Here is a 27,943-nt window from a genome sequence, read left to right on the forward strand (position 1 = left end):
GCCCCCGTCGCTGCCGAATTCGGGCATTGATCCCCAGAGACAACTACATATGATCGTCCTAGGAGCCGGCATCACCCTCACAGCCAGCATCGCCTTCTCCGCCGGTGCTCCCGCTCTCCCACTGGCCGTTGCGACGTTGGTTGGCGTGTGAAAGACAGCGAGAAAGTCCTTCGCCGGAGCATGTGAGGTCGGACGGCTAAAGAGCTAAGTGGAAGGAGTACCGTCAGTGTACCGTCAGTTGTGGAGTGTAGCATCCAAGGCTCGGTAGCCACACAAGAGAGCGGACTGCTGCGCGAGACTCTTCCATTTTCTCATCGAGTCGTCCGTACCGAAAATACACTTCATATTACAACAGCGCTCACATCGTCAGAGCTCGTCTGCAAACTCGTCGTACTCCTCCTCCGCACCGCCCTCGGCGCCATCGCCCAGCCTCCCGTCCCCGCCTGCCTGCTCGAGGAGGTCAGCCTCTCCCCCGCCGAGATCGGCCTGCCCTCCGCCCGCCAGCTCGCCCCCCTCCCCGGCCCCGCCCCCCTCGCCCGCCGGGCCGTCGAAGCTGAAGTCCGCCTCCCCGCCGAGCGGCTCGCCTACGCGGGAGGAGGAGCCGCCCTGAGCCTTCTCGGAGCCCTCGGGCCGGCGCGCCTCTCTCGAGCGGCTCGCCGCCGTCCAGCCGCACGAAGAGCTGCGAGAAGCCCCAGTCGAGGAAGAGGATGGCGAGGCACGACAGCACCTGCTCACAGGACGAGGTGTGAAGAGAGACGCCCTCCGCGGCCGACGACGGAGGCGCTCAGGGCGGCAGAGCACCACCGCCGACGTGATGACGAGGGGCACGTGCCGCGGCTGCAGCCTCCGCCGGCTGCGCGAGCAGAGCTGCGAGATGCCCATCGTGCACAGCATGAAGCCGAGGGAGCGGTACACGTTGACCAGCGGCGCGAACTTGAGCAGGTGCTGCCCCTCCTGCTCACAGCGAGTTTGTGAAGAGACGCCGCTCACAGCGAGCTCGAGCAGGCGCTGCAGCCACCGGTCGCTCGAGCAGCAGCGGCCGCATCTCGCGCCAGTACTCGTCGGGAGATATCATGTCGAACCCTCCGCCTCCGCCGACCACCGCCCCCATCAGCAGCGCGACGGCGGTGCCGAGCAGCGAGAGGAGCGGCGCGGCGAGAGCCTGTTCACGGCTGGGGCGCGCGTGAAGAGCCGCGCCCGGGTGGCGAGGTGTGTGCGTGTGCTGGTGCGGAGTGCCGCGGCGAGCAGGGCGGGGAGGAAGGTCCACGAAGTCGGCCCGACTCCGAGCACCTTGAGCAGGTCGACCTGCGAGGTGGAGGCCATCATCGCGACGTCGCCTGCGACGCACCACTCACCCATGAAGCGTCGAGCGCAAGCCGGAGGAGCAGGCCGTCCTACCAGCCTCGCCGGCGTACGAGCCTCCGATCCGGCCTGCGAGGAGGAGCGCGGTGAGCAGCGGGCCGAGCTCGATCGTGAAGACGGACCCTGCTCCACAGCGCGGGCTGTGAAGAGACGCGCTCTCCGCAAGGAGCCTAGGCCTCGCGAGGCTGCGCCGATGGCGAGCGCGTAGAGCTTCCGCTTGGCTGCGGCCTCGTTCTGCTTGACGACTCCGTCGACGAGTTGGAGGATGAGGGGCAGCGCGGGGTTGCCCGCGAGGTAGCGCGTGAGGAAGGTAGCGATGATCCGCACCTGCGAGGCGGGGGAGGTGGGGGGGAGTCGGCGGGAGGGGGGTTCGCGGGAGAGACGGAGGCGAGGAGGAGGCGCCACAGACCACGTCTACCCGCTGCAGCATGTCGGCGAGGAGCATCGAGAGCGCGGCGCCGGTGGCCGCGAACGCCATCGCGATAAGCGGCGCGGAGATGAAGAAGTAGTCGGCGAACCGGCGCGAGGCGCGAACCTGCCGCACCGCCAGAGTGTCGCCGAGAGAGCGGAGAGATGTGTGCGAGAGAGCGGAGAGATGTGTGCGAGGGAGAGAGAGAGAGAGAGAGAGAGAGAGAGAGAGAGAGAGAGAGAGAGAGAGCAGCGCAGCGCACGGCGAAGCGCAGTCCCGACAGGTCTGCGTCTTGCCGCGCCGCGTCTCCGTCCTCGGGCCTAGACAGCGGTGGAGCCTTCCCTGAACCTTCCGCCCGCCCCTCCCAGAGGCGGCCTATGCCCCGCCTCGCGCCTGGCTCGCTCGAGGGAGACGGTGGCCGCAGGGGAGAGGGCGGCGGCGCGCTCGGCCATGTGCGAGATGAGGAGGAGGGAGATGCCTGCTCACGGCGGCATCCGTAAAGAGAGGCATGTCGCACTGCGAGAGGAGGCGGAGCGGGAGAGTGATGCCGTGCTCTGCGGCGACCCGCTTGAGGAGGGCGGTGATCTCCCCCGCCACGGGAGGGTCGAGCCCGACAAACGGCTCGTCCAGAATCACGACGCGCCTGAGGCGGAGGCGCCGCAGCGTGCTCAAGCCACCGCCCACGCCGCGGAGAGGCCTCTCCGTCTCAAAGTCGGTCACAGTGGCTCTCTGTCCCGTAGGGTCCGCACACTTGCGCTGCGCGAGGATCTGGGCGAGGGCGGCGCGGCGCAGCATGCCGCCACTGAGCTCGCCCGGCATCTTTGACCCGTCGGCCGAGGGAGAGAGACCCACAGCCTCGAGCGCCGCCGCGATCGCGTCCGAGTCTGCAGGCAGGGCGGCGGCCTCCGCTGCGAGCGCGAGGTTGGCGGCGAGCGAGAGTGAGTCGATGAGCACGCCCTTCTGGAATAGGAAGCCGATGCGCTGCGCGGCGGCGACGCTCGGATCCCACTCCATGTGGATCTCTGCGCCGGGAAGCTTCGCGAGCCCGGCGAGGTGCAGGCTCGTGTACGACTTGCCGGCCCCGGAGGCGCCTCTTAGCCAGACTACCTCGCCCGGACAGAGCTCGAATGCGAGCTCCTCGTTCAGGAAGGGACAGGAGTCGGATGTGCGCCTGGCTACGACTTTGAGCACGGGCCGACGGGCAGGCATGCTTTTATGGGCTTTGGGACAACAAAGGGGCCCCCCCGGGGGCCGCGAAAACGAAAAGAAGAATTTACTCGCGCTCTAGGCGAAAAGAAGAATTTTACGACAAAACTCCCTCGCACGACACTAGGCACGGGACTGGCGCGCACTGGAAGCTTTCCTTTTAATTCTTCTTCCTCGCACGACACTCTGGGCCCCATCGCGCATCGGGAGGACGACCCCGGCTAGCCGCCGACCACACCCACAAAGAACCCTGCACAAAGATCGCACGGCCACGGGCGGGGACCTGTTGCTGTTCCTTTTTACCCATCTCACAGTAGAGAGGTGTCCGTTTTTATTTATTTATTTCGGCTCGGGACTGCGGCTCCCGTGGTGTACCTGTGTCAGACAGAGAGATTTTAGAAAACCAACAAGAAATCACGACTCTCACAGTGATTTGGGCTCGGCAGCTTGCTTGTCCCTTGTCAGCCCTCAGCCGAAGCTGGGACCGGTCCCGTAGCCGAGAGAGCCCGCGCCGATGAGTTCGACGCGGTCGGGGGGCCTTGCGTTGCAGTGTCCAAACAGAAAACAGACAACCAAACGAGGAATGGAGGACAGGATTTTGGGGGTACAAAATTCTTCTTTTCGTGGTGTACCTGTGTTAGTGCCTTGCACAACACTGGGCGAAGAATTTACCATGGCGCGCGCGCGCGCGCGCTGGCACTAACGGGTTGTTGCACGAGTATATGTGGGCCACGATGTCTCAAATATGAGGGGTTTTGACTCCTACCGGCTCCTGACGCTATTCCTGGCAGCTCTGGTGACCAGGATCAGTAGTGTTGTGATGGAGGGTGCCCATACTAGCGCAGGAGCTGCCACACTCGCCCTCACCGTCCCCTTCTGGGGCCGGTTCTGCAGCCCGCGAGAGCCGACAGCGGGGCCGTGCCGCGGGTGCCTACTGCCGAGTGCCACAAACACTGCGCCGTCCCGCCATCACCTACAGGCTGTCTTGTGTGATGGTTGGGATGTCCAAACGCCACCATCTTGGCTCTTGCGACCTCAAACCCGCGAGCTGTATGGGTGGTCCTGACGTCGACAGACGCCCGATGACCACGGTGAAGCTGAGATGGAACGAGTCGACAAGTCTCGTCTGAGCCCGTGGCGGTCGCCGGCTGAGTCGCCGTGCACGGCCGGTACCTCAGGCGTCACCTCCGCAGCCTCAGTTCTCAAACTCCACCACCTCCGCCAGGACGCCGTCGGTGGCACGTTCGGCGGCGTACTTTCTGCAGCTCCATCTCGAGTACGGCGTCGAGCCTACTCACTCCTGTTGGATCTGTGCACTCCCTGGGACCCAGGGAGTGCACAGATCCAGCAAGCGGTGCGTCCCGGCAGCGCGCGCAGGCTGCGGAGCTGCAACAAACTCGAGACACGCTTTTTTCGGACATTTTCGACGCTTTTGGCCCATATACTCGTGCAACAACCCTAACATAACTGATTAACACAAGGTACACAACACAGCGAGGGAAGAATTTTAACAAGAAAACAACTCTCTCGCACAGGACACAGCACTCTCAGCAGACAGGCTCGACACCGCTCAATGATTCGCGCGCTCGAAACTCGAGTACGAGTTTGAAACTGAAAAATCAACCCCAGGCCCGCGCGCGCCGCGCACCGGAAGATGCAACACATCTTATCAACTCGTCTTTGCACTCTTTGGTTTCTCTCTCTCTCTTCCACGTCGGAGAGACAAAGGTGTTGTTTGTGAGAGGTCGCGCCTCTCGCCGATAGGAGCGTGCGAGACGCTGTGCCCGCGGTGCAGCGCGGTCGCGAAGCGGTGCCGCCGGGCGGACTGGCCTTCTCCCGCCGACACTTCACGTGTCGGTGGCACCTCATGCGGCGGTCTACGTGAAGAGGTCGTCCTCCTCTGGAGCGTCGAGGTCCATGTACGACTTGATCGGCCGGCTGCTGACCAGCGCGCCGGCGGGCGGCGGGCGCGGCGCCGCCGAGCCTCCCACGCCGCGCCCCGGGCGCGGGTTGGGGCAGTCCCGGGCAAGGTGCCCGGACTGGCCGCAGTTGAAGCAATCCCGGTCGCGCCCGCCGCCGCCACCGCCTCCGCCTCCGCCCTTTCCTCCGCCGCCTCCGCGCCGGTCGTCGCCGCCTCCGCGCCGGTCGTCGCCTCCGGAGCGGCGCTCGTCCGAGAGGCGGCCTCCTCCTCCGCGCCGCTCGTCGAAGCGAGGCGCGCGAGGCGAGGGCGGCGAGGGCGGCTCGCGGAGCGGCTCGAGCGCGCGCAGCGCCGAGACGCGTGCGTCAGCGGCAAGGAAGTAGGCCTTGAACTTTGGCTCGAAGGCGGCCGCAACCTCGGCGTCGAGCTTGGACGCGTGCCTGGAGGGGAAGGGGGAAGGGGGAAGGGGCTGGGGGAGGGGGGGGGGGGGCTCAACACGCCTCGCGGCGCCGCTCGCCCTCTCGAGATCTCTAGGGGAGGCGGCGGGGGCAGGCTAGGGGGGGGGGGGGAGGGGGGAACTTGCCGCCCCCTTGTTGTCGATGTGCTTCCGCACGAAAGCTGGCCCTCGGAAGACCTTGCCGGAGAGGGGGCAGCGGTACTTCCCCTCCTCGATCTGGAGGCAGTTGGCGGAGTAGAAGGCCTCGCCCGCCGCGACCGCCGCCGCAGCAGTCTCCTTGTCCTGCTGGCCGAGCGCCTGCGGCGCGCACAGAGGCGACAGTCAGCTGAGGCAAACAACCGGCAACGGGGGAGCGGTGGCGGCAGCGGTGCGGGGGAGCGGGGAAAGGGATGCGGTGCCTGCAAGTACGCCTGGTGCGCGGCGCACCGCTCGAGCGCAGCCTTCGCGACATCGGGCGTGGAGCGCTCGGGGCGCGGGAAGGCGGCGGCGGCCCACTCGCCTGCGGGGAGGCTTCCAGGAAGGCTCCGGGAAGGCTCCGGCAAAGGCTCCGGGGGGGGGGTGGGCGGCGGCCGCCCGAGGAGGAGACGAGCCCCGCCATATCTCGGGTAGAGATCTCGGCTAGATCTCGCCCGAGGAGGAAATGAGCTCCGCCGGCGAGCCGTGCTGCACCGCCAGCTGGGCCTGCGGGGCGGGGCGTGCGCGCACGTTGGGACTGGGGCGCGCGCGCAGGCGGGCGAGGGAAGGCTGCCGCGGGCGCTGCTGGCGGCGGCGCTGCTGGCGGCGCACGTCAAAGGCGAGGACGCGGCGAAGGTAGAGGAGGAGGAGGTGGAGGCGAGACTCGCACGGCAGCGCCTCGACCGCCTCGCGCCCGATCGCCTCCTCCGCCGCCTCCTCCGCCGTCGGAAGCGCCGCCCGAGCCGCGAGTGCCGCGCAGAGCTCTCGCAGCGGCGGCAGCAGCGCCGCGGCCGACCGCTGCGGGGGGAGGGCGGTGCGCAGCAGGGGCGGCACGCGCTCGACCGCCTTGACGAGCGCCGCCCTCGGCGCCAGCTCCGCCAGCTGAGGCAGCTCCTGCGCCGCCCTCGCCGCCGCCCTCGCCGCGCCTCCCGACGCGTACCCCGCCCACAGCCGCAGCTTGAGCGAGCCGGCGCCCTCGCCGCTTCCGTCGCGATCGGCTCCGATCGGCTCCGCCGCGGCGATGGCGGTGAGGCCGCTCCCCTCGGCGGCCGCGCCCTCCCCCCCCCCCGCGAGGGCGGAGTACAGCGCCGGCAGCATCGGAGTCAGCGAGCCCGGCGTCAAGCCGTCCACCACGACGCTGCCGACGGCCGGCGCGGCGGGGCGGAGCTGGAGCGGCGCGCCGCCGTCCTCGGCGGCGGGAGGCGCCGCGTCAGGGAGGGCCTCGCCGTCGCCACCCGACTCATCCGCCTCCCCGTTCTCCGCCTCTGACCGCCGCTTCTCGCCGTTTGCGCCGAGAGCGCTGGAGGGCGCGGCCGCGAGTCTCGGGCCGAGCAGCGAGCCCTGCTTGAGCTCGGCGACCAGCTGGCGGAGGCTGCGGCGCGCGGCCTCGCGGAAGGCGAGCAGCTCCTCCGCGACCCGCTCCGGGTGGTGCAGCTTCTTGAAGCCCGGCTTTGCGCTGTGCTCCTGGAAGTGACGCAACGCGCCGCCCTCGCCGTCGCCGCCCGGGCTGCGGCTCCGGCTCCGCGCGCGACGCTGCCGCTTGGAGAGCCGGTCGTCTGGCGGGGATCGGGACCTCGGGCCTCCGCCCCCTCCTCCACCCCCTCGCCACATTGGAAAGCCAGCCAACTAAAACCAGACCGTTTTGAGTAACCGGGAGATCCCGGTGGCATCTCTTTCCACCCAAGAAGCCCGTTTGGAGGGATGGGCGGCAGTGTGCGGGCGGTGAGTGCTAGTCCTCTCATCAATTTAGAACGAAACGCCCCTCCCTCCCTTCTTCCCTCTATCCCTTTTGCTCTCTAACCTAGACACAGACAGACTGTTCACCAACCAATCCTCTAGCTCCGCGTCCACCCATACCGCGTTGGTGTCCAGTCCGAGCCTGGCTGTTCTTCACCTTCCTACCTACCTACCTACCTCCTGTCGTCTGTTGTGTGTTGTTGCAACTGGAGTGGTAGGCTCGACGCCGTACTCGAGATGTAGCGGACACAAACTCGGAGAGATTTTTATTAACCAACAAGAAATCACGACTCTCACAGTGATTTGGGCTCGGCAACTTGAGCGTGCCACCGACGGCGTCCCGTCGGAGGTGATGGAGTGTGAGACCTGAGGCTGCGGAGGTGACGCCTGAGGTACCGGTCCGTGCCACAGAGACTCAGCCGGCGACCGCCACGGGCTCAGACGAGACCTGTCGACGCGTTCCGGCTCGGGCTTCACCGTGGTCCTCGGGCGTCTGTCGACGTCAGGACCACCCATACAGTTCCGGGTTTGAGGTCGCAAGAGCCAAGATTAGGGTGCCCACAGGACCCGGATCCCCACCCGAATAACACACAGTGAGCGCCCCAGCACTTCACTACGCCCTCCGCGCGAAATCGCTAGTGGTGCTTTGTGGCAGCACATTGTGCTTTGTGGCAGCACGGGTGCGGTGCCCGAGACCGTATGACCCCCCCCAATGAACACATCAGTGAGGGAGGGCGAGACGATCGAACAGCCTGGCAGCTCGGACTTACTGGACACCAACGCGGGGCCCTGCCCCTACCTACCCCGTCATGGTCGCCGGGTCGGAGAGGGCGTGCAATTGGTTTCCAGACGAGTACACCGTGAAAAAGAAAAAAATTATGCCAAGTTTCCCGGAAATATCCTATACCCCTGGAGCCACGACGAGATGCTGCTCTGCCTCAGCACCAGCTCTGCAGCGCTCGCGCTCGCTAGCGGCACTGCGAGGACGGCGCCCGGCGGACTGCTCCAGCACGCCATCGAGCTGCGGGACGCCGGCTTCACCGTCATCCCGGACGCCGGCCTGAGCGCTGAGCTTGTGTCCGACGCTCGAGCTGCCGTCTCGTCGGAGCTCTCTCGCCACCACGACAGGCTGAGCCAGCTTGGGCTGGACCCAATCGAGAGCGACTACGCCTGGATCGAGATCGACAAGCGGCACCGCGGCCGGTATAGCCTCAGGCCGACACAGCGGTCTGCGTGGACGAAGCTGGTGCAGGAGGCGGTGGGTGCCGCGGCTCCGGTGGTGGAGGCGCTCCACTCGCTGCCCGCAAACGGGGACGACGGGATGCTGCCTGAGTACACGCCTCCGTGGTCGCGCGCCCTGCTCGAGGCAGCCTCTTCGCTCCTCCCTCCTCGCCCGGCGGTCGACCAGCTTGGCGCCATCGTGAGCAGCCCCGGCGCAGGGGCGCAGCGCTTCCACGCCGACGCGGGCGACACGCATCTCCGACTCGCGAGGCTGAGCCGGAGGCACCGCCTCTTCAACGTCTTCGTGCCCTTGGTCGACCTCGCAGAGGGCGGCGATGGGACGATGTTCTGGCCCGGCTCGCATCTGGAGCGGAAGCGGCTCGGTTACGAGGCGGCGAGGCTCGACGCGTGCCGCTCGTACCTCCTCGAGCGAGACGCGGCGGCGATGGCGGAGATGGCGGTGCCAGCTTGCCCTGCGGGCGGGCTCATCCTCTTCGACTTTCGACTGCAGCACAGAGGCATGCCAAACGACTCGACGCGGGAGAGGGCCCTCGCGCACGCCGTGCTCGCAACCGGAGGGGCCTTTGACAGGCTCGGCTCCGAGGAGGCGCCCAGCCTGCTGGCCGCTGCAGAGGCGCTGTCGGCAGACCCCGCGGATCGGCGCGCGCAGCTCGAGGCGATCGGCAGGCAGCAGAGCGGCTGGTGGGAGACGCAGCAGACAAACTCCGCGCGGTGATGACCATAGCCGAGCGCGTTGGACCGAGGTGTTAAGGCAGGTCTGTGTGTGTTTGTGACTCAAATATGAAACAAAGGAGGCGCACAGCCGGGGTGTGCACCCTGCACCCCTTCACTAGTGGTAACGTGCGCGGCACCCCCCGCCCAGCGCCCCGAGAGCGGAGGTGACTGAGAGTCATTCGGAGTCATTCGATGGCCAGAGAGCAGAGTGCGATTGTGTGTGTGCGGGAGTTGGTTTGTCGGGAGGGAGGGGCAGGCTGCTCACCCACGTGCACCGGGCCAGTGCTTGCACTTTGAATGCCGTGGGGCTCCTGCCCGTGTCCGGGCGTGGAGATGCGAGGGTCGCCCCCCCTTGCCCCAGCCACCACTTTGTGTGTGTGGAGAAATCTACCTTACCTTACCTTAGGTGACTGAGGTGTGGGATCGAGCTTGACCTTGAGGTGTGCGCTTTTGTGATAATGTGAAACAATACCATTTAAATACCAGATAAGTGACGGGGTCGCGACGAAAGTGTCAAGTATCTTAGTCACAAGTGAGGCCAAGGCAGCGGGTAAAACTTAGTAAGGCCGACGACGGCGAAGGGCGCGCGCACCCGCCAGCCGCGCCCGGCCGCCGACAGGCAACACATACACACGAGTTTGAAGTGGACTGACAACAGGGCCTCTCGCCAGATCCGGTCCAGGAATACGCGGATGCTGAACTGGAAGGCACCGACATACGTTCTCGGGCCCGACAGCCCATCCTGTCAGCCGCGGACAGCTGACGGCACACGGGTGTGTCCGCGTGGGCCCCCGCACGCCTCAGGTGACCATGCGTCATGCGGCGTCATGTGGCGGAGTCAGAGGTGAGGAGCCCCATGTGTTTCCTCGGGACGCATCACATGACCGTGGACATGGTGTTCATGGAACGAGAGATGCAAGCCTTGAGGACCGTCTCCCACGTCCACGGCGTCGACATCGCCCGCGACTCCTCCCGCTGCTTGGATGTGGTGGGCAGCGGAACAGGCACGGGCGTCTTTGGGATCGACCTTGGCTGAGGCCCCAGCAGCACCTCGAGGAGCGCCTCTTCTGCCGCCTGGTTGAGCCCCGTCGCCCACCGCGTCTGCACGAAATGGCCCAGAAGGTCCATCCCACCCTTCTCGGCGAGCAGCGGCCGGTCATCGATTGCTGCCCACGACACCACCGGTGTGGCTCGGCCGGCGGCCGCCTGTAGGGTTGAGATGGGGGTCGGGGGTGGGCGCTGGGCGCTGGCAGACGCAGGCGAGTGTTGAATGCAAGGGCCAGCAAGTCTGCCTCGCCTCCTCATTTCGCCGCCGGAGCCAGCTAGAAATTTCGAGAGGGCGGACTCGCTGCGAAGCCATCAGCGGTGTCGAACCCACCACCTTGAGGCCCATCCGTGACAGTGCCTCGACCAGAGTCGACTTGAAGGCTGGGAACCTCCGCCAGTCTGTGCTCAAAACGATGCATGCGCCGGTGCGCTTCACGACGGAGGTGAGGCGCTGCAGCTTGTCCAACTCAATCAAAGCTGTTCTGTTGCAGCACAACACGCCATCACAGTCGAGGAAGATTATGCGTGATCCCTCTCCTCCCCTGCTCCCGCACGAATGCGCAGACGGCATCCGGCTTCGCACGTCAGTCCCGATGCGCTTCGCGCCGAAACGCAAACGCCAACTCAAACTTTGGACTTTGGAAGGGCCGTTTTACTTTTAATTCTTGCAACAGAGAAAAGGGAGGGTCAGGCCCCTAAAGGCCCTACGCGTGGCTCGTAAAAGACGTCACGCGTGCGCGCTCGTTCTCTCTCTCTCTGCTCTCAGTCTCTCACCTCTCACTCACCTGATGCTGCTCGCACGTTGGTCGTTGCCGCGGAAGGGGAAGCCGGAAAACTTCTCGAGCCTCTGGGAACTTCTCTTTTGTCATATTGATTGCAGATTTGCCATTGCCGTGTGCCAAGCTGCAGAAGCCAGAACATGTGCGAACCAGCACCTACGAGGCTACGACGCTCAAGGAGTCAGGCGCGGAGCGCCGCGCGCGCAGCGCGCCCCGAGGAAATTTTTGAGGGTTGAGGAGGGCTAGAAAGATGCGATTTTTATTAAGAGTCTGACTCACACGCTAGGAACCACTCGGCCCACCCACAGGCCCAATCTCGAGTGGCGGCGCTCCGCCGTAGAGCTGTTTAACGTTGGGAGCTGAACAGTGTTGCTAGTGTGAACAACAGTGGGGCTCCCCAACAACAGTAGCTAACGTTAGGCCGGCTGAACAACAATAAGGGAAGGCCTACCAGTAACCCACGACGATCTCCAGCGTCCAGTACGGGTACCACACGTCTTATATAACTTGTGATTCGTAGATCGGCGTCTCACGGCCGGGCCGCGGACTGGTTGGGTAGTAGTCTAAGTTCTGAGCCTCGAGGCTTAGCGGGTCTAAGTGTGCTCTGGCACGCTGGGGTGCTTGCACGGTCTAAGATCAGCGAGAGCCTCTTACACGGGCTAAGTCTGCCGTGGCACGGCCTGGGGACATGAGGGCTCGTCACGTGCCCGCGGACCGCCTGCTTACCGCCAACAGCACCGACACGACACGACACGACACGCTCGCTTCTCACGGTCGCTCCACCCGTCTCGCCCCCTCAATCCCTGCCGTCCTCCCCCTCCTCGCCCTCCTCTCCACCCTCATCTCCAGCCAGCTCGCCCTCCTCCTCGTCCTGCTCGCGCATCCCCGGGGTTGTCTTGGAGTTCCGCGCATGAGGTATTACAGGGCCTTGTCGGCAGCAGCCAGCTTGTTGCGCCGCTTCTTTGCGATGAGCTGATCGGGATCGCAGAAGCGCTTGCCAAGCACCGCCTTGATCTTGTAGCAGAACGCCGGCACGACCGCATCGTCCGCACCGCCATCGGCAAGCCGCGCTCGCCGCTGCGCCGCAGCCGCGTTCTGGCACGCGTAGCGGCAGCACATGGTACGATGCGGGTACTTGAGCAGGCGGTGCGCGCCGCAAGTAGCGCACTGGCCCTGGGAGTAGGCGTGCGCGGCATATGTGGGACGCGTCCAGGTATTTTTCGGGTAAACCTGGACTTTTGCAGGTATACCAGGGTTTATCCGGAGTTGGCCTGATGTCGTCTAAGTTCAGGCCCCCCGACATACAGCGTCTAAGTCTGAGCCCGGCTCCGTGCGGGGGCTAAGTTGAGCGCTCGCTCGCTGCAGAGGCTAAGTGTAGAGCGACCCTCTAGCCCTACACCCAACCATTGGCCGCGGGACGGGGAGGAGGGGGGTGGATCCGTAAATCCGTAAATCCGTAAATTTGTAACCAAAAGCCACCAGGGAGTCCCCCACCGCACCCAGCTACCAGGCAGACAGAGACACAGCACTCGCGACATGCTCTCAGAAGCCGGGGGCTGGCCTCTCCAATGCTCGCGCAACGCTGTCTGCACGCGCAGGCCAGCAGCTCTCCGGGGTCCGCGCGGGCGGCCCACACAGTGGGAGCGTTGACGACCGTGCGACTGTAACGCTACGTATATCTCTTCACAGTCACTAAATTTGCATTGCGCTGCGCCTCTGCGAGTGCAACTATCAACCCCTCACGCGTGTGCGTAATCCCCTCCATCTTGTTGTGCAGCCTTGACCTCTCCGCCTCTGCGGCATCAGCGCGCCTCGCCTCTGCCTCCATCGAAATCTGCAGCGGGTCGAGCTGCTCGCGCAGCTCAGCCTGCACCTTGGCCCGCATCTCGCCGAGACGCCACTCGCACTCAGCTCGAGCCGCGTGTTTTGCCTCGTCGGCCATCCGCTCGGCCGCTTTGATGTTGCGTTTAGCAGCCTGCTGGGCTGTCCTCAGGTTGTCGCAGTCGGAGCGCCTCAGCTCTTGTGCCGCAGCAAGCTCATCCTGCGCCGACGCGAGCACCCTCTTCACAGCGCTCGCAGAGCGCTGCTCTGAAGCGAGCTCCTTGGTCCGTGACCGCAACTTCTCCTCCAACTCCTCCGGACAGCATCTCAGCACTCGCACTACTTGCGGCTGCATGGATGTCCGATCCCTTTGGCGTGGTTTGCGCGTCTGTGCTGACGAGAGTGCGGGAGATGCTGCCCGTGTGCTGCACGGAGATTACGTCAGCGGTAGCAGTGCTGCTTGGGGACACAACAACATTGCTCGTGGCCGAGCTGGCATAAGCCGCCGCACCAGCCTCTGCGGCTGCAGCGGTGCTTCGGATCGCGTCGAGCACCGCGCCTGTATCGTGCTTGAGCACAGCCTCGAACTTACTGAGGTTGGCTATTCCGAGTTCGTTGAGCAGACCCTTCAGCACAATGCTGAGCTGCGTCGGTGCCCATGTGTCGACGTGTCTAAGCACTAAGGCGAGGGGAACGGACGTCGCCGAAAGTTCAAGTTCACGCCGAAAAGTACGTCTAACGCTCCCGCTAGCTAGAGCACGCTCCCGGGCGGCTGGGGGCCGCTCTCCAGCTCGATTAGGGCGCTTTTTGCGCGGTTTTACGGAATTACGGATTGGAGGGTGGGGGGTGGCGGCACATAGCTCATAGGGGGAGGGGGAGACGCCGATCTACGAATCAAGTTGGTGCCAGCCGCGCGTGTCGTGTCCGGGTAGCACCAAGCGCGCTCCGCGCGCACGATAATCCAGTGCCTTCGCTTGAAGGCACTAAAAGCTCGTTTCTGCAGCTTGGGGCGTGTGCCGTGTGTGTTTTCTACGGCAAAAGTTTAAGGTTTTACTAGGGTTGCCTAACGTTAAGAGCTGGACAGTGTTGCTAGTGTTAACAGTAACAACAGAACAACAGTGGGCCCCCCCAACAACAGTAGCTAACGTTAGGCCGACTGAACAACAGTAAGGAAGGCCTGGCAGTGACCCACGACGATCTCTAGTGTCCAGTGCGGGTAATACCCGAAAATACCCGGAAAGTCCCAGAGGTATTTTCGGGTTTTACCCGGGTTTTTTGCCGTTCTGCTTGCTGGCCGCTGAACAACAGTAACAAACAGTAACAAACAGTAACAGCATGGGCTGGGGTGAACACTCGAACAACGTTGAGGATTTCAGCCAACAATAGCGCAACTGTTAGGCCCCAAATTAACGTTAGGCAACCCTAGGTTTTACTGTAACGTCAACGTCCTCTCAGTGCTGCAACCACATCAAGTGGGCCACTGTCAGTGGACAGTGCGCCTTTCCCCCTTTGTCAAACGCTTTGTCGTTTTTGCGACTATTTTTTCGCTTTTCTCTCGTTCAGAAGCCGGTCGTTGGGTTCGTTCAGACTTGGATTACGACCTGGTACATACTGACCTCTCTTTCCTCGGTCTGACCTACACGGGCTCTCAACTCAGCACCTCCTCGCGCTCGCTCCCGCCCTGCACGACGTAATCCTCTGCATACCCTCCGACGATCGAGTCGGCGCTCTCGTCGCGCAGCAGCCCCAGCTTGAGCGCGCGGGAGCCTACGGGACGTCGTGCGGACATGTCACGGACGCGTCGCCACAATAGAGCGCAGCGCGAGGGGCGCGGGCGGCCGTCGGCTCGTTCGCCCATCCCGCGCACCACGCGCGTCGCCAGCTCGTCCGGCTCCTCGAGCAGCGCGCCTGTTCGCAGCGGAGCGCGTGAGCAGCGCCGCTCCGCGGCTCGCTGCCTCGCCTCCTCCGGCAGGCGGGCCCAGCTCGACCCCGAGCGAGGGCGCGAGCCTCGCCGCCGCCGCGTGCAGCTCCGCCGGCGAGAGAGAGAGGGAGGGGAGGGTGAGGGTGCGGTCCCGCCCGAGCACGCGAGCCGGCGTGTGCACGAGCAGCTCCTCCATCGCCCCGACGGCGGCCTGACTTGCAGCTCACGCGACGAGTCACGCGGCGGCGGAGCGCGAGCAACCCCGCTCCGCCGCCAGCCGGCCGCCTGGTAGCTAGCCACCGGCAGCCGCGTGTCGGCCGGCACGGGCAGCGTGGCCGCCTCCCCTCGCAGGGGCTCCCGCACGGCGGACGACCAGCACGTGGTCAGGGCGGGGTTGGGAGCGCCTAAAGGATGGGGCCGGCAAGCGCTCCAGCAGTGTGACGGCGGGCGGTGGCGAGGGGCGGTGGCGCGCCTGGCCGAACGACGACGACGGGCAGCCGGAGGCCGCGCCCGTCGACAGCGCCGCGCCGCGCGTAGTCGTTCACCATCAGCTCGCACACCACCTTGCAGAAGCCGTATGTGTTGCCGGGCAGCTGCTTTGTCCCGTCGCCGGCCGCGTAGTCGGGCGGCGCATGTGGCGGCAGGCTCCCAAACGTCGCCGTCGAGGAGGTGAAGAGGAAGCGGGCGCCGGGCGCGGAGGCGGCCAGAGCGTCGAGGAGCGCCCGCTGCGCCAGCACGTTCACCTCCCACGCGCGGTCCGGGTTGAGCTCCGAGTCGCCCGAGACCATCGAGGCGAGGTGAAGCACCGCCATGTCTGGCTCGTCGACCAGCTCTGCGGGTACGCCCTCGGCGGTGATGTCGCCGATCTTGACCTGCACGCGCTCGTCCTGCGTGATCTCCGCGGGCAGGTCGTCCGGGATGCCGCCCGCGTCGAAGAGCGTCAGCTGCGAGAGCGGCTTGAGGCAGCGGTCGACAGGGCTCCACAGCGCGGCGCCGCGCCGAAGGAAGCGGCGAGCAGCCTGCTGGCCGAGGAAGCCAAGCCCGCCCGTGATCAGGAGGTTGACCATCGGTGCGACGGCGGTGGCCTGTGCTCCGCGCGGTGATGAGAAAGAAAATCCTTGGCTTGAAACGATAAGAAACCCATACACCGCTCGGTTGGGGCACTTTACAGGCTACATCAAGTTGGGAATAAAAGAAAACTGGCTTGGACCACGCGCCCCGGTTCTTCGGCAAGGAAATGCGCTGAGATCGCGCGGAGGCCAGGAGGCATTGAGATCGCTCCGAATGCGGGAGTTTGCAGTCCCTGCCATTTCCGAGGCCGCCACTTCAGTCCGTTCGGCCTCCTCGCGCGGCTCATCGTCCTGCTTCACCATCCGCCCTTGCGGCTCGGCTGACGAGCTTGGCGATGTGCGTGGGCAGCTGCGGAAGCGCGAGCACCAGCGCGGCTTCATCAACTCGATTCTGGACGTGCGTGACCGCCAGCTCTACCCGCGCGACTTGCTAGTAGCGTGGGTGCCCGCGCGTCGGGGCGGCCAGCGTCCGGCCGGGGTCGTGCGCCGCTCGCTCAAGTTCGACAAGGCTGCTGGTCGCTCGAGTCTGCACGTGGACTTCGTCTGGGTCGCGCCCGAGTTCCGAGGGCAGCAGATCGGCCGTGCGCTCCTGGTCGAGAGCCTGCAGTTTGGCAAGCCCAAGGACGTACGGCTCGAGGTTGCGGGCAGCGTGTCAAACATCGTGGCGATCCGGTTGTACGAGAGCCTCGGCTTCCGCTGGACCGATGCCTCGCACGCCGAGATGCTCCTCAGCGCGGAGCAGGCGCGCGCGGCCGCCGAAGCCTACGAGCGAGAGGCTCCCTCCCGCCCGGCCGGCAGGCCGGGGGGGCCGCCATCCTCCGCCGCCTCCGCCGCAACCACCGCCGTCGCCGCGGCATGGGCGACCTCCGACATCGCCAGCATCGCGGACGTGGTCTCGCCCTTTCCGTCGCGCTCGCCCTCGCGCGCCACGCTGGTGGAGGACGCGGGGGAGCAGCCGGGCCAAGGGGGTGGCGACAGGTAGAGAGAGCCCTCCTGCGCTTTCCGACTTATCAGATACCCCGCGCGTCTGTGTGTGTGACCTGTCATGAGTGTGCGCATGTCTCAAGTTCTCTGTTCCCGCCGTCCCGGCGTGTCTAATGGTCTCTCCGACGGGCCCCCAGTCTCTCCACGCGCGGCGCCTCGCCGCCGCGCGCGCCGGGCCCGCCGCGCCCGCGGGCGCAGCTTGCACCGCTGGCGCGGTGGCGCTGCCCCGCCGGCGGCGCCCCGCCGGGGCGGCGAGGGGCGCGGCCGCGCGCGGGTATACATTGAATTTATTTAGACTCCATCTCCAACCGAACAGACAACGGGGCGTTCGAGCGGGGGGATGCGCGCAGATCGTACCTAGGCAGTGGTCCTCTCCACAGAGCAAGCAGAGCAGCCCCCCCCCCCCCCGTGCGGTTGTCGGGCTACCTACAGCTCCTAGGGCTGCGAGTACGTTACAGCAGCAGATAGCCCCAGCGGCCGGCGGCGAGGCTCGGACGTCGGACTAAACATCGGCCGCGGCAAAAACCGCTCTCCCCTCGCGATCGGCCTAGGAGCGGGGGCGGCCAACAGGCAACAGCGGTGTCGCCCGCTCCGCTCACTTCTTCGCCTCGAAGAAGACCATCTTCAGCGGCACCGTGCCCGAGTTGAGTAGCGTGTGCTTCGCAAAGGGCGGCGCCGACATCGGCGCCGGGATGCCGGCGCCCACCTGCAGCGGCACGACCATGGCCGCGCTCTCGTCTCCGCCGGGGTAGATGGTGACGCCGTCCCCCTCGAGCACGTAGATCAGGTGGTCCTGCGTGCGCGCGTGCGGCGGCGGGGTCAAGGAGCGCTGCCGCTGCGTCGACAGCGCGGCGAGGCCCGCGAGGCGGGTGGGGGTTGCGGTGCGCCTTGTGGTGATGGAGGAGATCCTTCTCGCCGACGGCCATGGTGAGGACGCCGGTGATCCAGTCGTCGTCCTCGGCCAGGATCTTGTAGCAGCCGGGCGACACCTCGAAGGGCGAGATGTAGCCCGCGACCTCGCCGCACGCCTTGCAGTTTGGGTACGGCTCGACGAAGATCGCCTGTTGGACGGCTCCGAGAAGGCTCTCGGGCGGCTCCGACAAGGCACTCGGGGTGAGGTCGGGTTGTACAGATGGCCTTGCCGACTGCGTCGCCGACATTCTCGACCTGGTGCGCCATGGCCGGGAAGATCGGCGCCGCGCCCGCAGGGACCTCCGCCACGCCGCCCTCCTCGCCCAGCTTGGTCGGCGTCGGAGGGCCCGCAATCTGGGACAGTCAGTGGGGGGAGGGGGTGCGGGGTGGGCGGCTGGCCGGAGTGGGTGCTCTGTCCGACCGCCACCGCCGCCGCCACCGCCGCCGGCGGCGGCGCCCTCGCCGCCACCACCCTCACCGCCGCCGCCGCCCTCGCCGCCGCTCCCTGAACCACCACCACCGCCCGCACTGCCGCCGCCCCCGCACCCACACCGGGCGGTCAAGTCGCCTTGAGCTTGCAGTCGGTGATGAAGTACATGGAGTGGATGGGGTGCTCGTGCGGGACGTCCTTGGCGCCTGCGGTGCGGCGCCGTGGTTGAAGTCAACGCAGACCCCGCTTGCGTGAAGTAGTTCCCTCCCGGGGTGAGGTGACGGAGTGAGGAAACGTGGGCCGTTGGCTGCACCCGGAGGAAACGTCATCTCAACCAGGCGGGCCACGTCGGGGATCTCAGCGATTGTTTTGTAGAGGTCCGGGCTCGCGGCGCAGCAGTCGGGGAGGCCGCTCGAGAAGGAGAAGGGACCGGACATGCCTGAGCGACTGAAATCGGTACTCAACCAAATCGGTGTGCGCCTGACCGAGACTCGCTCTCTGAACGCCTGCTGGGGCGGTCTTTGGCTCGTCAGCGGCGTCGACGGGATCGGTGCAACACCTCATCTCGGGTCGACGATCCTAGGAGGAGGGAAGGGCGGCTGTAGGGCGAGACCTTTGGCCTGCGGGGGTACACTGGAAGTGCCCGTCTTCCACACCCCCGGAGATTGCGCCGCGTGTGGCGTTTCTTTGTTTTTCAGTGTTCGTACGTACTCTTAGCTTACTGGGACTCTCTCTCTCTCTTTATTTAAAATTCTTTTGAAAGCGCACGCCGCGCCGGTCGTGAACTCGTGATTATTGATCGGTGTTGGTCGGAGAGCCTACACCCTCAACCATGATGCTCCCCAACACCGCCGAGGCGCTCGCAAGCAAGGTCCCCGTCCTGGTCCTCACCGGCTTCCTCGGCAGCGGCAAGACGACCCTCCTCAACCACATCCTGACGGCGCCGCACGGAAAGCGGCTCGCCGTCATCGAGAACGAGTTTGGCGAGGTCGGCGTTGATGACGCGCTGCTCGCGGAGAACACGAGGGTGCAGCACGAGGAGCAGATCATCGAGATGATGAACGGCTGCATCTGCTGCACGGTCCGTTCGGACCTGATCGCCGTGCTCCAGAAGCTCGCCGCACGAGTCCGGGCGGGCGAGCTGCGCTTGGACGGCATCCTCATCGAGACGACGGGGCTCGCCGACCCGGCGCCTGTGGCGCAGACCTTCTTCGTCGACTACTCGGTCAAGGCCTTTGCGCGCCTCGACGGGATCGTCACCCTCGTCGACGCCAGGCACATCGAGCAGCACCTCGACGAGGAGAAGCCCGAGGGCGCCGAGAACGAGGCGGTCGAGCAGGTCGCCTTCGCGGACCGGCTGCTGCTCAACAAGGTGGACCTGGTGAGCGAGGCCGACCTCGGCCGCGTCGAGGCGCGGCTCCGCGCCATCAACCGCTTCGCGCCGATCCAGCGCTGCGAGCAGGCGGCCGTCGACGTCGGCTCCCTCCTCGACATCCGCGGCTTCGACCTCGAGCGAACCCTCGAGATGGACCCCGAGTTTCTGTCGACCGACGGCGAGCACGCGCACGACGCGTCGGTGAGCAGCGTTGGCATCAATGAGGAGGGAGAGGTCGACTTTGAGCTCGTCCAGGACTGGGTGCACACGCTGCTGCAGACGCAGGGCGCGCGGCTCTACCGCATGAAGGGCGTGCTCTCCGTCGCGGGCCGGCGAGAGCAGCTCGTCTTCCAGGCGGTGCACATGGTCTTCAAGTGGACGAGCGAGCTCCGGCGCGAGGAGGAGACGGGGCGGCGCAGCAGGCTCGTCGTCATCGGCAAGGACCTCGACCACGCCCAGCTGCGGGCGGACTTTGCGGCCTGCGTCCTCTCTCCGGCGCTGACGGCGAGGAAGGCCGCGCTGGCGGCAAAGGCGGAGCAGGTCTGCCGGTGGGCGCGCGAGCTGCTCCCGACCGCCTTTGCGGGCGAGGCAGCGACCGTCTGCGAGGTGCGGCGCAGCAAGCCGGAGTGCCCGATCGAGACGGTAATCAAGGTGATGCTGCGCAAGCCAAAGGAGCTCACGGTCTGCAAGCCGCTGGTCGCCGTGACGCGTGAGGACATCGCCGGCGTGATGCGCAGTTGGAACGACGTGCTCCGCCGCGGCGCGACGGTGCGGGCGTTGGCGGAGCAGGCGCTCCCCCAGGCGGTGCGAGGCGAGAGGGTGATTGTGGACGAGGATGAGGCACAGCATGTGACGGGCGACGACTTTGAGACGGCGATCCACGTGCTCTGCTCGCCGCCGTGGTCGATGAAGGTGCTCCGGCGCCTCGAGGAGGTGACGCAGCAAAACGTCAAGGAGGTGATGGCCTTGGCGTCGCTCTGCGGCTCGCACGGAGTGCCGTCCGTCCGGTAAGAGCACCAATAAATAAATGAACAAAGAGTTAGACAAACCCAAAACACCAAGCCGCGACGTGCATTACGAGCTCTCGTAGGAATAAAATGGTCCAACTCTGAGACGAGATGGGATATTTAGGGACAGGTGTCTCCCCGCCCTGCAGCTGCACGATCTTGGTAAATAAATAAAAACGGACACCTCTCTACTGTGAGATGGGTAAAAAGGAACAGGTCCCCGCCCTTGCGATCTTTGTGCAGGGTTCTTTGTACGATCTTGGTGTGACTTGGCCGAGGGCGATTTTTTCTTTTTGACATTTCGAATAAAAACGGACACCTCTGATGTGAGATGGGTAAAAAGCAACAGGTCCCCGCGCCCGTGCGATCTTTTGGTTGTGTGCAGGGACCTCGCACGTCGCAGCTGTTCTTTGTTTTAGCACTTCAACACGCACGGGACTCAGTCAGACGACCGCGTCGGTCCAGATGACCGCGTCAGAGTCAGACGACAGACCGAGATTTTTCTCGCCCCGCGAGTAATGGAAATCTCTACGCAAGACCAGTAGATCGTTGGGGTAGAGATAGTAGATTAAGACTGGAGATCCTAGCGGATCTCTCACACGGACACGCCCAAGTCTCGCCAGTAGATCCCTCCAGTCCGGTTCCCCATTCAAGACTAAAGATCGAAGATTGAGATTGTGGGTTGCAGATCGCTGAGCAGCAACACGGGCCAAAATGTGGAGATAGGAGATGGAGAATGCAGATTGTAGATCCTAGCGCCCAGCCATCCGCCCCAGATGTGAGATCGAAGATTGAAAATGGAGGTCGTAGATTGCTGCCGGCGCGGCGACAGTGGCCAAGTAGAAGATTGGAGATTGGAGATGAGAGATGGTCACTGTGAATGAATCCAAATTGCATCTCCTTGAAGGTTTGAGCCCCCCTCCTCCCCCGGGTCCCCGAATCGAGATTGGAGATTGGAGATTGGAGATGGAGATCGGAGATCTGACTGAATCCGGCCTAAGATGACGACGTTGGAGATTGGAGATTGAAGATGGAGATCGGAGATCTGACTGGATCCCCGGCCTAAGCTGACGACGCTGTGGATTAGAGAGTATTGGAGATGGGGAGATCGGAGCCCACCCACCCGCTAGTGGTGTTGATAGATGTTTTATAGATTTTTGTTTTTTCCTGTGGTCTGTGCGCGGACGGCCCGGGGAGCCTGCGGCGCCATTTTAATCTGCGCTCCTCTTCATTGGCCTGCGGCGCCTGGCTTGAGCTTGGAAGTGTAAACGAGTCCGCCGGGGCGGTCTGCAAACACGGAGCGCGCTGCGCGCGCGGTCTACGGCGAACTTATTTGCCGAGTTGGCAGCGTGAACGATAATACCCCCCCTAGTTTGGCTGGGATCTTTCGGGGGGGGAGGGGGCTTCAGGTGTGCAGAACGTCGTGGCGGACTCGTTTACACTTCCAAGCTCAAGCCAGGCGCCGCAGGCCAATGAAGAGGAGCGCAGATTAAAATGGCGCCAGAGGCTCCCCGGGCCGTCCGCGCACAGAATTTGTCTAAAAACAAAACAAGAAAATCGATGAGACACCACTAGGGACTTGGGGGGCTCTCCGATCTCCATCTCTCCAGTACTCTCCAATCTCCAGCGTCGCTACATCTTAGGCCGGATCCAGTCAGATCTCCGATCTCCATCTTCAATCTCCAATCTCCAACGTCGTCATCTTAGGCCGGATTCAGTCAGATCTCCGATCTCCATCTCCAATCTCCAATCTCCAATCTCGATTCGGGGGCCCGGGGGAGGAGGGGGCTCAAACCTTCAAGGAGATGCGCTATGGATTCATTCACAATGCAAAAGGATCTCCACCCTCTTTTCGCGCCATTTTGCAATCTCCAGTCGGCCCACACGATCTCTAGGCGCCTTTGGCGCGAAGTCAGAATCTCCACCTCTGTCGCAAGATCTCAAGCGACTGCACGCACCAACTCGAGATCTCAGACTCCTCTCGAGCATCTACACCGGAGAAGATTTGCCTCCACCAGTTCTTCAATCTACTGCTGCTCTTGGCAGGAGATTTGCCACTTAAGAGATCTCTAAAAGGCATCTACGATCTACAGCCGCAGTCCACAAGCAGGGGATCTTCCGATGTTGCGTAGAGATTTCCATGTATGCGCCCCGCCCGCCCAATTCATATTCAAAATGATGTATGAAACCGAGATATGTCACACGCCAGTACAGTTCATATTATACAATGTAACTCAACTATTGACACAAAGATATACGAATCGATCTCGACGCGCGCTCTCGATGCGCGTGCCTCTAGCTAGTGCTCGAGGGCGGTCGTCGCCGCGCCTACCCGCCGCAAGAACTCGGACAGGCGGTCGCTCGGCGGAGAGCCGCGCAGCGTGAGCCCTTCCGCCGACACGCTCGCCTCCGCCTCGAGCTCCGCCTTCGGGGGCGAGGGACCCGCGGTGAGGTGCCCGCCGCAGCGTCCGCCCTCGCGCCCCCTCCCTCCTCTCGCAAGGCGCCTCATACAGCAGCTCCGCCTCCGCCACACTCATCACCTCGAGCCCTCCGCTGGCACCGCTGCCGCCGCTACGGGCCTAAGAAGCACACGCGACTTCAGGCGTGGTCATTCGAGCACAGAGCGGCGAGTCAAGCACGCCGCGACAGCCCTCGCCTCCTCCTCCACCTCCTCCTCCTCGCTCTCCTCCTCGAAGTCCTCAAAGTTGAAGATGCCGTCTTCCGACCCCGCCGCGCTTCCCGACCCGCGAATTAGCGCCTGCTGCAGCCGCTCCGATGCGCCGCTGCTGAAGACCAGCCGCTGTAGGGCGGAGATGTTGGAGGCGGCGTGGGCAGTCGCCATCTGGTACGCCGCCAGCGCGTTCTCGCGGCAGCGTCTCTCCGCGTGGGCACGAGCCTCGACGACCGCGCGCCGGGACAGGACGGCGCGGTACCAAGGAGGGACCGGCAGATCGGCCTGGCAGACCTCCTTGGCTCGGCAGAATGGGCATCGCATCGCGCGCGACGGCTCGGATGATTCGCAGGCCGCAATCAGCATCCTCTCGATGCAATCGCGGCAAATCGCGTGCGCGCAGGCATACGCGCCCTGCGGCAGCGCTGGGAGTGGATACGCCTGCTCGCACGCCGGCACGCAGCAGATCGGGCATTCTTCGGCGCGGCGCTGGCTGACCAGCGAGAGCTGCCCAAGTGATGTCAACTCGCCAGCGCGCTCTCGCAGCAGCCGCTCAGACACCGCAGCCTCCAGAGGCGATAAGACACCGGCCATGACGGAGCTCGGGCTGCTCGCAAGCTCGCTCTTCTCGGCGAAAGCCATCGTCGGGTGGACTGGCTGGTTAGCCCAGCCGACTCCGCGGGGTCCCCCCCGGGGTGAACTCTCGAGGGTGGGGATCCCTGCGATGTTAGAGGTGGGGATCCCTACCTCGGGGTTAAAAAGGAAGTGGCGTGGGTGGCGCGATCCAAGAAGATGAACACAGCAAGTGATCAAGAAGATGAGCACACGCGAATCATACAAGTACGCTTCACGCAGGTCGCTGCGAGAATTGATTGATAGGTAGGAAGAGGTAGGCGCCCCGAGGGTGGGCGACGGCTAGCACCACACTCCTATTGAGCACTTTGAGCACTGGATAGGGTCGATTCCGCGTGGTACGGGGCCTTAAAATCCCTGTGTGGTGGCGGCATGCCGTCCTCCATCCCTCCCTTGGGTTGGCTGTTTTCTTTCTTTTTCGTACGCTTTACGCTTCACGCAAGGGCACTTGAGCACTTGAGCACTGGATAGGGTCGATTCCGCATGGTACGGGACCCCTCGATCGTCTCGCCCTCCCTCACTGGTGTGTTCATTGCACATTGGGGGGGGGGGGGGGTCATAACAAACACGGTACAGGATCGACGTGTCGATCGAGCCCGGCCCGCCCGGCTTCGAGCTCCTCTCGTCGTCCGTCGCCGTCTGCCCGCGCTTCGTGGTGATCAATCGGCTGCCAGAGTCGCTGCAGCTGCGGGCCGAGGTGCTCCCCGCGCGGGGGGACGTCGAGCTGCCTGCCGCCGCGCCGCCGCACGTGGAGCTGGCGGCAGGCTCGCGCACCGACGTGTACTGCTTCGAGGTGCTCGAGCCGAAGGCAGTGCTGAAGCAGTGTCACAGGACACAGCCCCGGCCGGGCCAAGACGCACAAGCACAATCTCTCATTTATAAAGGGAGAGACAGCAACGACAGCCAGAAGTCAGCACTGGATCCCACAAAAGCACAAAAATCTCTCTAAAGCACAGACCCGGGCCCGAAATCGCACGACAGCACCCCATCCCTTCCGGATGAAATCATCTTGCTTGCAAAATGATCTTTTCTTCTTTCTGGACTTCTCGTCACGCGGACAAACAAACAACGACAAGCAGTGATGCCTTGCACACCACCCAACCCTACCACCCCAGCACCAACCCTGCCACCCAACCATCAATGGCGGCGTCCCGGAAAAAAGAATAGAGGCTCGCGCAAACGATTGATTAATTCCTCCATTACGGAATTTTGCGGACGACCGATCGCCCTTTTGCGGGTGCCCGTCTACATCCAGGAAGTCTTGCGCCTCCACGCGCTAGACATGGTGCGCCGGCCACTGGCGTTGTTGGCGCTCGCACATCTGAGCTGCGCGCTCGAGCGATCGCCTTGCCCTGCGCTTTGCCTCTTTTCGCGGGAAGATTGGTCGCAAAAGTGTTCGTGGAGAGAGTGGCAGTGCTCGGACTCTTGCTTCGAGTGCCAGCGTCAGCTCTTCTGCCAGCGGAGCACCCACTCGTGGGAGAAAAAGTGTGGCTGGAAGTCCTGCGAATCGGAGGTCGCATGCCGCGACGGCATCTTACCACGGCCGCCGCCACCGCAGCCGCCGCCGCCGCCACCGCAGCCGCCGCCCCCGCCACCGCCACCACCACCGCCGGATCCGCCCCTGATCTTCGTCCCTCCCCCCTCGCCCGCTGGGAGGCCACAGACGTTGCCGGAACTGCAAGCACCGCCGGCGCCGGTGCCGCGGCCACTGCCGCCACCGCCCAATCTGCCAAAAAAGCCACCAAACGTGATATTTATGATCTCGGACGACCTCACCCTCAACACACCCGTGCCGGCCCGCACTCCCAACCTCGACTTGCTGCGAGCGAGCGGCGTCTCCTTCCCGCACACGTACGCCCAGCTGTGCTCCTGCGCGCCGTCCCGCGTCGCTATATTCACCAGCCTGCGCCCAGACCAGACGGGCGGGTGGACCAATGCCAGAGAGGACAAGGTGCGCTTCTTGGAGCCACCGGCGAGTCCTTACACGCTGCTCCCGCAAGCCTTCCGCGACAACGGGTACTATGTGCGTGCCTACGGTAAGCTGCTTCACCGGGGAAGGCGGGCAGCCGGCGCCTCTATCGAGATCCTTCGAAGCGTCGACGCCTACCTCCGGTCGCCAGAGCCCTTTCGATTCTACCACGACAACCGGACCGTGCGCGGCGGTGTCACCAAGGCCGAACTCGAGCGCACCACCGGTGATGTCGATCTTGCTCCATTCGACGCGGGACAGACCGCTGAGGGCATCAGCGTGCCTGACGATGCGTACGAGGATGGGTGGTACGGCGACAATGCCGCGGCGTGGGTGCGTGACTGGCCGGCCAATGCCGCGCCCTTCTTCCTCTGCATCGGCTTCTGGCGGCCGCACATCCCCTTCAACGCTCCAAAGATGTACTGGGACTACTACGGCGCGGCCGAGGTAGCGGCCGCCATCCCAGACAGGTACGACGGCATGCGCCAGATGCCGAGGGGCACGCTCTCCTTCACCGCTCCGGCCGCGGCAGAGCTGCTCTTGCATGGCCAGGACTTCTCAAGCACCGAACAGGAATTCATCCCGCGCACCCCGTTTGGGCTCGGAAACGGAGTGCCCAACTCGACGATGTGTGGCGACCCGCCGATGACGTGCTGGATGCGGCCGACGCCCCTGCTGGCGGACGCGCGCAACTTGCTGCACGGCTACCTCGCGAGCGTCTCGTTTATCGACGCGCAGGCGTTGGCGAGGCAACATCGCTGCCCACGCGGTGGCGCCTTCCCACGCAATGGCCTCTCTGGCTGTAGGTGGGCAAGCTGTTCCACGCGCTCGAGGGGAGCGCGCACGGCGCAAACACCGTCACCGTCTTCACGAGCGACCACGGATATCACCTCGGTGACCGCGGCGGCTTCTGGACCAAGCACACCAACTTCGAAGCGGCGGCGCGAGTGCCGCTCTTCATTGCGGCGCCGTGGCTGCCCGAGCCCGGGACGGAGGCGGCGGGCGTCGCCGAGCTGATTGACATCTACCCGACCTTGGTCGCGATGGTGGAGCGCAAGGCGCCGGGCACGATTTCGGTGCTGCCGAGCCAACGACTGGCGGGGACGTCGTTGCTGCCGACGCTCCTCGACCCGAGGGTCCCATCGAAGAGCGTCGCCTACACTCAGTTCCAGAAAAGGGTGCGCACGCTCGGGCCGGAGCGCGGCGAGCCCGCGAAGCTGCCCAACATGGGCGGCGCGAACTCGAAGCGGGGCGCCAACGGGATGGGCTACTCCGTCCGCGTGCGCGACGCGGGAAGGGACTACCGCTACACCGAATGGTGGAGGACAGCCGACCTAGACGCAATAGTCGCGCCGACGATTGCGGAGGACAACAAGACGAACGTCAACATGGCCTGGTGCGCAAACCCCGCCAACGCGTCTACCTGCGTCGCCGGGCCTGCGGTGCGCGAGCTCTACTACTACGAGGGCGCCTCGCTGATTGAGACGGTGAACGCCATCGGCACCGTGACGGCTGAGATGGCCGCGCCGCTTTCAGATGGGGCGAATCACAACGGGCTCGGGGACGGCTGGAGGCGGTGCTTTGGTCAAGCCACCCCGCTCTCGACGCCGGGTCTCGCCGCCGATCTCACCTGCCTCGTGAGTGGGCTCCCTTCCAAACTGCTCCGGTTTGTCGGCGACTCAAGCAGCCCGTCAGTCCCGCCCTCAAGCAGCCCCACCGCGCCGCCATCACGTCCGCCGCGGGCCGCGCCTCTGCCACAGCCGCTGTCGCCCACGCCGCCACCATCAGTGCCACCGCCGCCCTTCGTAGCACCACCCCTGTTGCCGCCCACGCCGCCGCCCTCCACCTCGCCCTCGCCGCCGCCACCAGCCCCGCCGCCACCCGCCCCTCCGCCGCCCTCGCCGCCGCCGCCCTCCGCCTCGCCCTCGCCGCCGCCACCAGCCCCGCCGCCACCCGCCCCTCCGCCGCTCACGCCGCCGCCGCCCTCCGCCTCGTCCTCGCCGCCGCCACCAGCCCTGCCGCCACCTGCCCCTCCGCCGCCCTCGCCGCCGCCGCCCTCCACCTCGCCCTCGCCGCGGCCACCAGCCCCGCCGCCACCTGCCCCT

The 27,943-nt window shown here is 65.0% G+C and overlaps 12 protein-coding genes across 12 annotated transcripts in view; 4 read left to right on the forward strand and 8 right to left on the reverse strand.

Annotated features, from left to right (window-relative positions):
* Positions 1-366: 366 nt before the first annotated feature.
* EMIHUDRAFT_216795 (hypothetical protein) lies at positions 367-2,980 on the reverse strand (the record flags this gene model as incomplete). Its single annotated transcript, XM_005761364.1, has 10 exons — positions 367-447; positions 674-727; positions 802-954; positions 1,019-1,162; positions 1,291-1,337; positions 1,399-1,485; positions 1,515-1,689; positions 1,781-1,897; positions 2,034-2,084; positions 2,258-2,980. The coding sequence occupies 10 exons, from the start codon at positions 2,978-2,980 to the stop codon at positions 367-369; spliced, it is 1,632 nt and encodes a 543-aa protein (XP_005761421.1).
* Positions 2,981-4,550: 1,570 nt separating this feature from the next.
* Positions 4,551-7,137, reverse strand: EMIHUDRAFT_465443 (hypothetical protein; the record flags this gene model as incomplete). The annotated part of the gene is made up of 3 exons (XM_005761365.1): positions 4,551-5,335; positions 5,555-5,649; positions 6,139-7,137. 3 exons carry the CDS (start codon positions 7,135-7,137, stop codon positions 4,855-4,857), a joined length of 1,575 nt encoding a protein of 524 aa, XP_005761422.1. The 3' UTR covers positions 4,551-4,854.
* Positions 7,138-8,072: 935 nt separating this feature from the next.
* EMIHUDRAFT_216797 (hypothetical protein) lies at positions 8,073-9,220 on the forward strand (the record flags this gene model as incomplete). Its single annotated transcript, XM_005761366.1, has 2 exons — positions 8,073-8,148; positions 8,220-9,220. 2 exons carry the CDS (start codon positions 8,073-8,075, stop codon positions 9,218-9,220), a joined length of 1,077 nt encoding a protein of 358 aa, XP_005761423.1.
* Positions 9,221-10,095: 875 nt separating this feature from the next.
* On the reverse strand, positions 10,096-10,837 carry EMIHUDRAFT_216798 (hypothetical protein; the record flags this gene model as incomplete). The annotated part of the gene is made up of 2 exons (XM_005761367.1): positions 10,096-10,425; positions 10,565-10,837. The coding sequence occupies 2 exons, from the start codon at positions 10,835-10,837 to the stop codon at positions 10,096-10,098; spliced, it is 603 nt and encodes a 200-aa protein (XP_005761424.1).
* Positions 10,838-11,963: 1,126 nt separating this feature from the next.
* Positions 11,964-13,526, reverse strand: EMIHUDRAFT_216799 (hypothetical protein; the record flags this gene model as incomplete). Its single annotated transcript, XM_005761368.1, has 4 exons — positions 11,964-12,316; positions 12,789-13,179; positions 13,343-13,425; positions 13,502-13,526. 4 exons carry the CDS (start codon positions 13,524-13,526, stop codon positions 11,964-11,966), a joined length of 852 nt encoding a protein of 283 aa, XP_005761425.1.
* A 988-nt stretch (positions 13,527-14,514) lies between these two features.
* Positions 14,515-14,983, reverse strand: EMIHUDRAFT_216800 (hypothetical protein; the record flags this gene model as incomplete). Its single annotated transcript, XM_005761369.1, has 2 exons — positions 14,515-14,633; positions 14,734-14,983. The coding sequence occupies 2 exons, from the start codon at positions 14,981-14,983 to the stop codon at positions 14,515-14,517; spliced, it is 369 nt and encodes a 122-aa protein (XP_005761426.1).
* Positions 14,984-15,191: 208 nt separating this feature from the next.
* EMIHUDRAFT_216801 (hypothetical protein) lies at positions 15,192-15,854 on the reverse strand (the record flags this gene model as incomplete). Its single annotated transcript, XM_005761370.1, has 1 exon — positions 15,192-15,854. One exon carries the CDS (start codon positions 15,852-15,854, stop codon positions 15,192-15,194), a length of 663 nt encoding a protein of 220 aa, XP_005761427.1.
* A 165-nt stretch (positions 15,855-16,019) lies between these two features.
* EMIHUDRAFT_438156 (hypothetical protein) lies at positions 16,020-17,101 on the forward strand. Its single transcript, XM_005761371.1, has one exon. The coding sequence runs from the start codon at positions 16,072-16,074 to the stop codon at positions 16,837-16,839; it is 768 nt and encodes a 255-aa protein (XP_005761428.1). The 5' UTR covers positions 16,020-16,071; the 3' UTR covers positions 16,840-17,101.
* Positions 17,102-17,235: 134 nt separating this feature from the next.
* On the reverse strand, positions 17,236-18,337 carry EMIHUDRAFT_465445 (hypothetical protein; the record flags this gene model as incomplete). The annotated part of the gene is made up of 4 exons (XM_005761372.1): positions 17,236-17,634; positions 17,729-17,902; positions 17,979-18,107; positions 18,322-18,337. Coding segments are annotated over 4 exons (660 nt in total), but the record flags the coding sequence as incomplete, so codon positions are not given.
* A 681-nt stretch (positions 18,338-19,018) lies between these two features.
* On the forward strand, positions 19,019-20,044 carry EMIHUDRAFT_68047 (hypothetical protein; the record flags this gene model as incomplete). Its single annotated transcript, XM_005761373.1, has 1 exon — positions 19,019-20,044. A coding segment is annotated over one exon (1,026 nt), but the record flags the coding sequence as incomplete, so codon positions are not given.
* A 2,720-nt stretch (positions 20,045-22,764) lies between these two features.
* Positions 22,765-24,049, reverse strand: EMIHUDRAFT_438157 (hypothetical protein). The gene is given in 4 exon segments (XM_005761374.1): positions 22,765-22,990; positions 23,070-23,144; positions 23,222-23,920; positions 23,936-24,049. 3 exon segments carry the CDS (start codon positions 23,876-23,878, stop codon positions 22,865-22,867), a joined length of 858 nt encoding a protein of 285 aa, XP_005761431.1. The 5' UTR covers positions 23,879-23,920; positions 23,936-24,049; the 3' UTR covers positions 22,765-22,864.
* A 192-nt stretch (positions 24,050-24,241) lies between these two features.
* Positions 24,242-27,943, forward strand: part of EMIHUDRAFT_216807 (hypothetical protein) — a gene marked incomplete at both ends in the record, with an annotated part of 5,039 nt that continues 1,337 nt past the window's right edge. The window contains 5 exons of the mRNA XM_005761375.1: positions 24,242-24,246; positions 24,446-24,662; positions 25,305-25,382; positions 25,608-26,555; positions 26,645-27,504. Coding sequence (XP_005761432.1) covers positions 24,242-24,246; positions 24,446-24,662; positions 25,305-25,382; positions 25,608-26,555; positions 26,645-27,504 — 2,108 coding nt within the window. The remainder of the gene's footprint in view (positions 24,247-24,445; positions 24,663-25,304; positions 25,383-25,607; positions 26,556-26,644; positions 27,505-27,943) is intronic.

This window comes from Emiliania huxleyi (genome assembly GCF_000372725.1).
Source record: "Emiliania huxleyi CCMP1516 unplaced genomic scaffold EMIHUscaffold_71, whole genome shotgun sequence".
NCBI classification, from domain to species: Eukaryota; Haptophyta; order Isochrysidales; family Noelaerhabdaceae; genus Emiliania; species Emiliania huxleyi.

What these genes read in the sequence shown, in the direction of transcription:
- EMIHUDRAFT_438157 (XM_005761374.1), bottom strand. Translation starts at nt 23,878, where the DNA reads ATGGCTTTCGCCGAGAAGAGCGAGCTTGCGAGCAGCCCGAGCTCCGTC. An exon ending in AGGAGGAGGTGGAGGAGGAG is followed by an intron (nt 23,145 to 23,221) that starts GCGAGGGCTGTC and finishes TGTGCTTCTTAG; the next exon opens with GCCCGTAGCGGCGGCAGCGG. An exon ending in AGGCGGAGCTGCTGTATGAG is followed by an intron (nt 22,991 to 23,069) that starts GCGCCTTGCGAG and finishes TCGCCCCCGAAG; the next exon opens with GCGGAGCTCGAGGCGGAGGC.
- EMIHUDRAFT_438156 (XM_005761371.1), top strand. Translation starts at nt 16,072, where the DNA reads ATGCGGGAGTTTGCAGTCCCTGCCATTTCCGAGGCCGCCACTTCAGTC.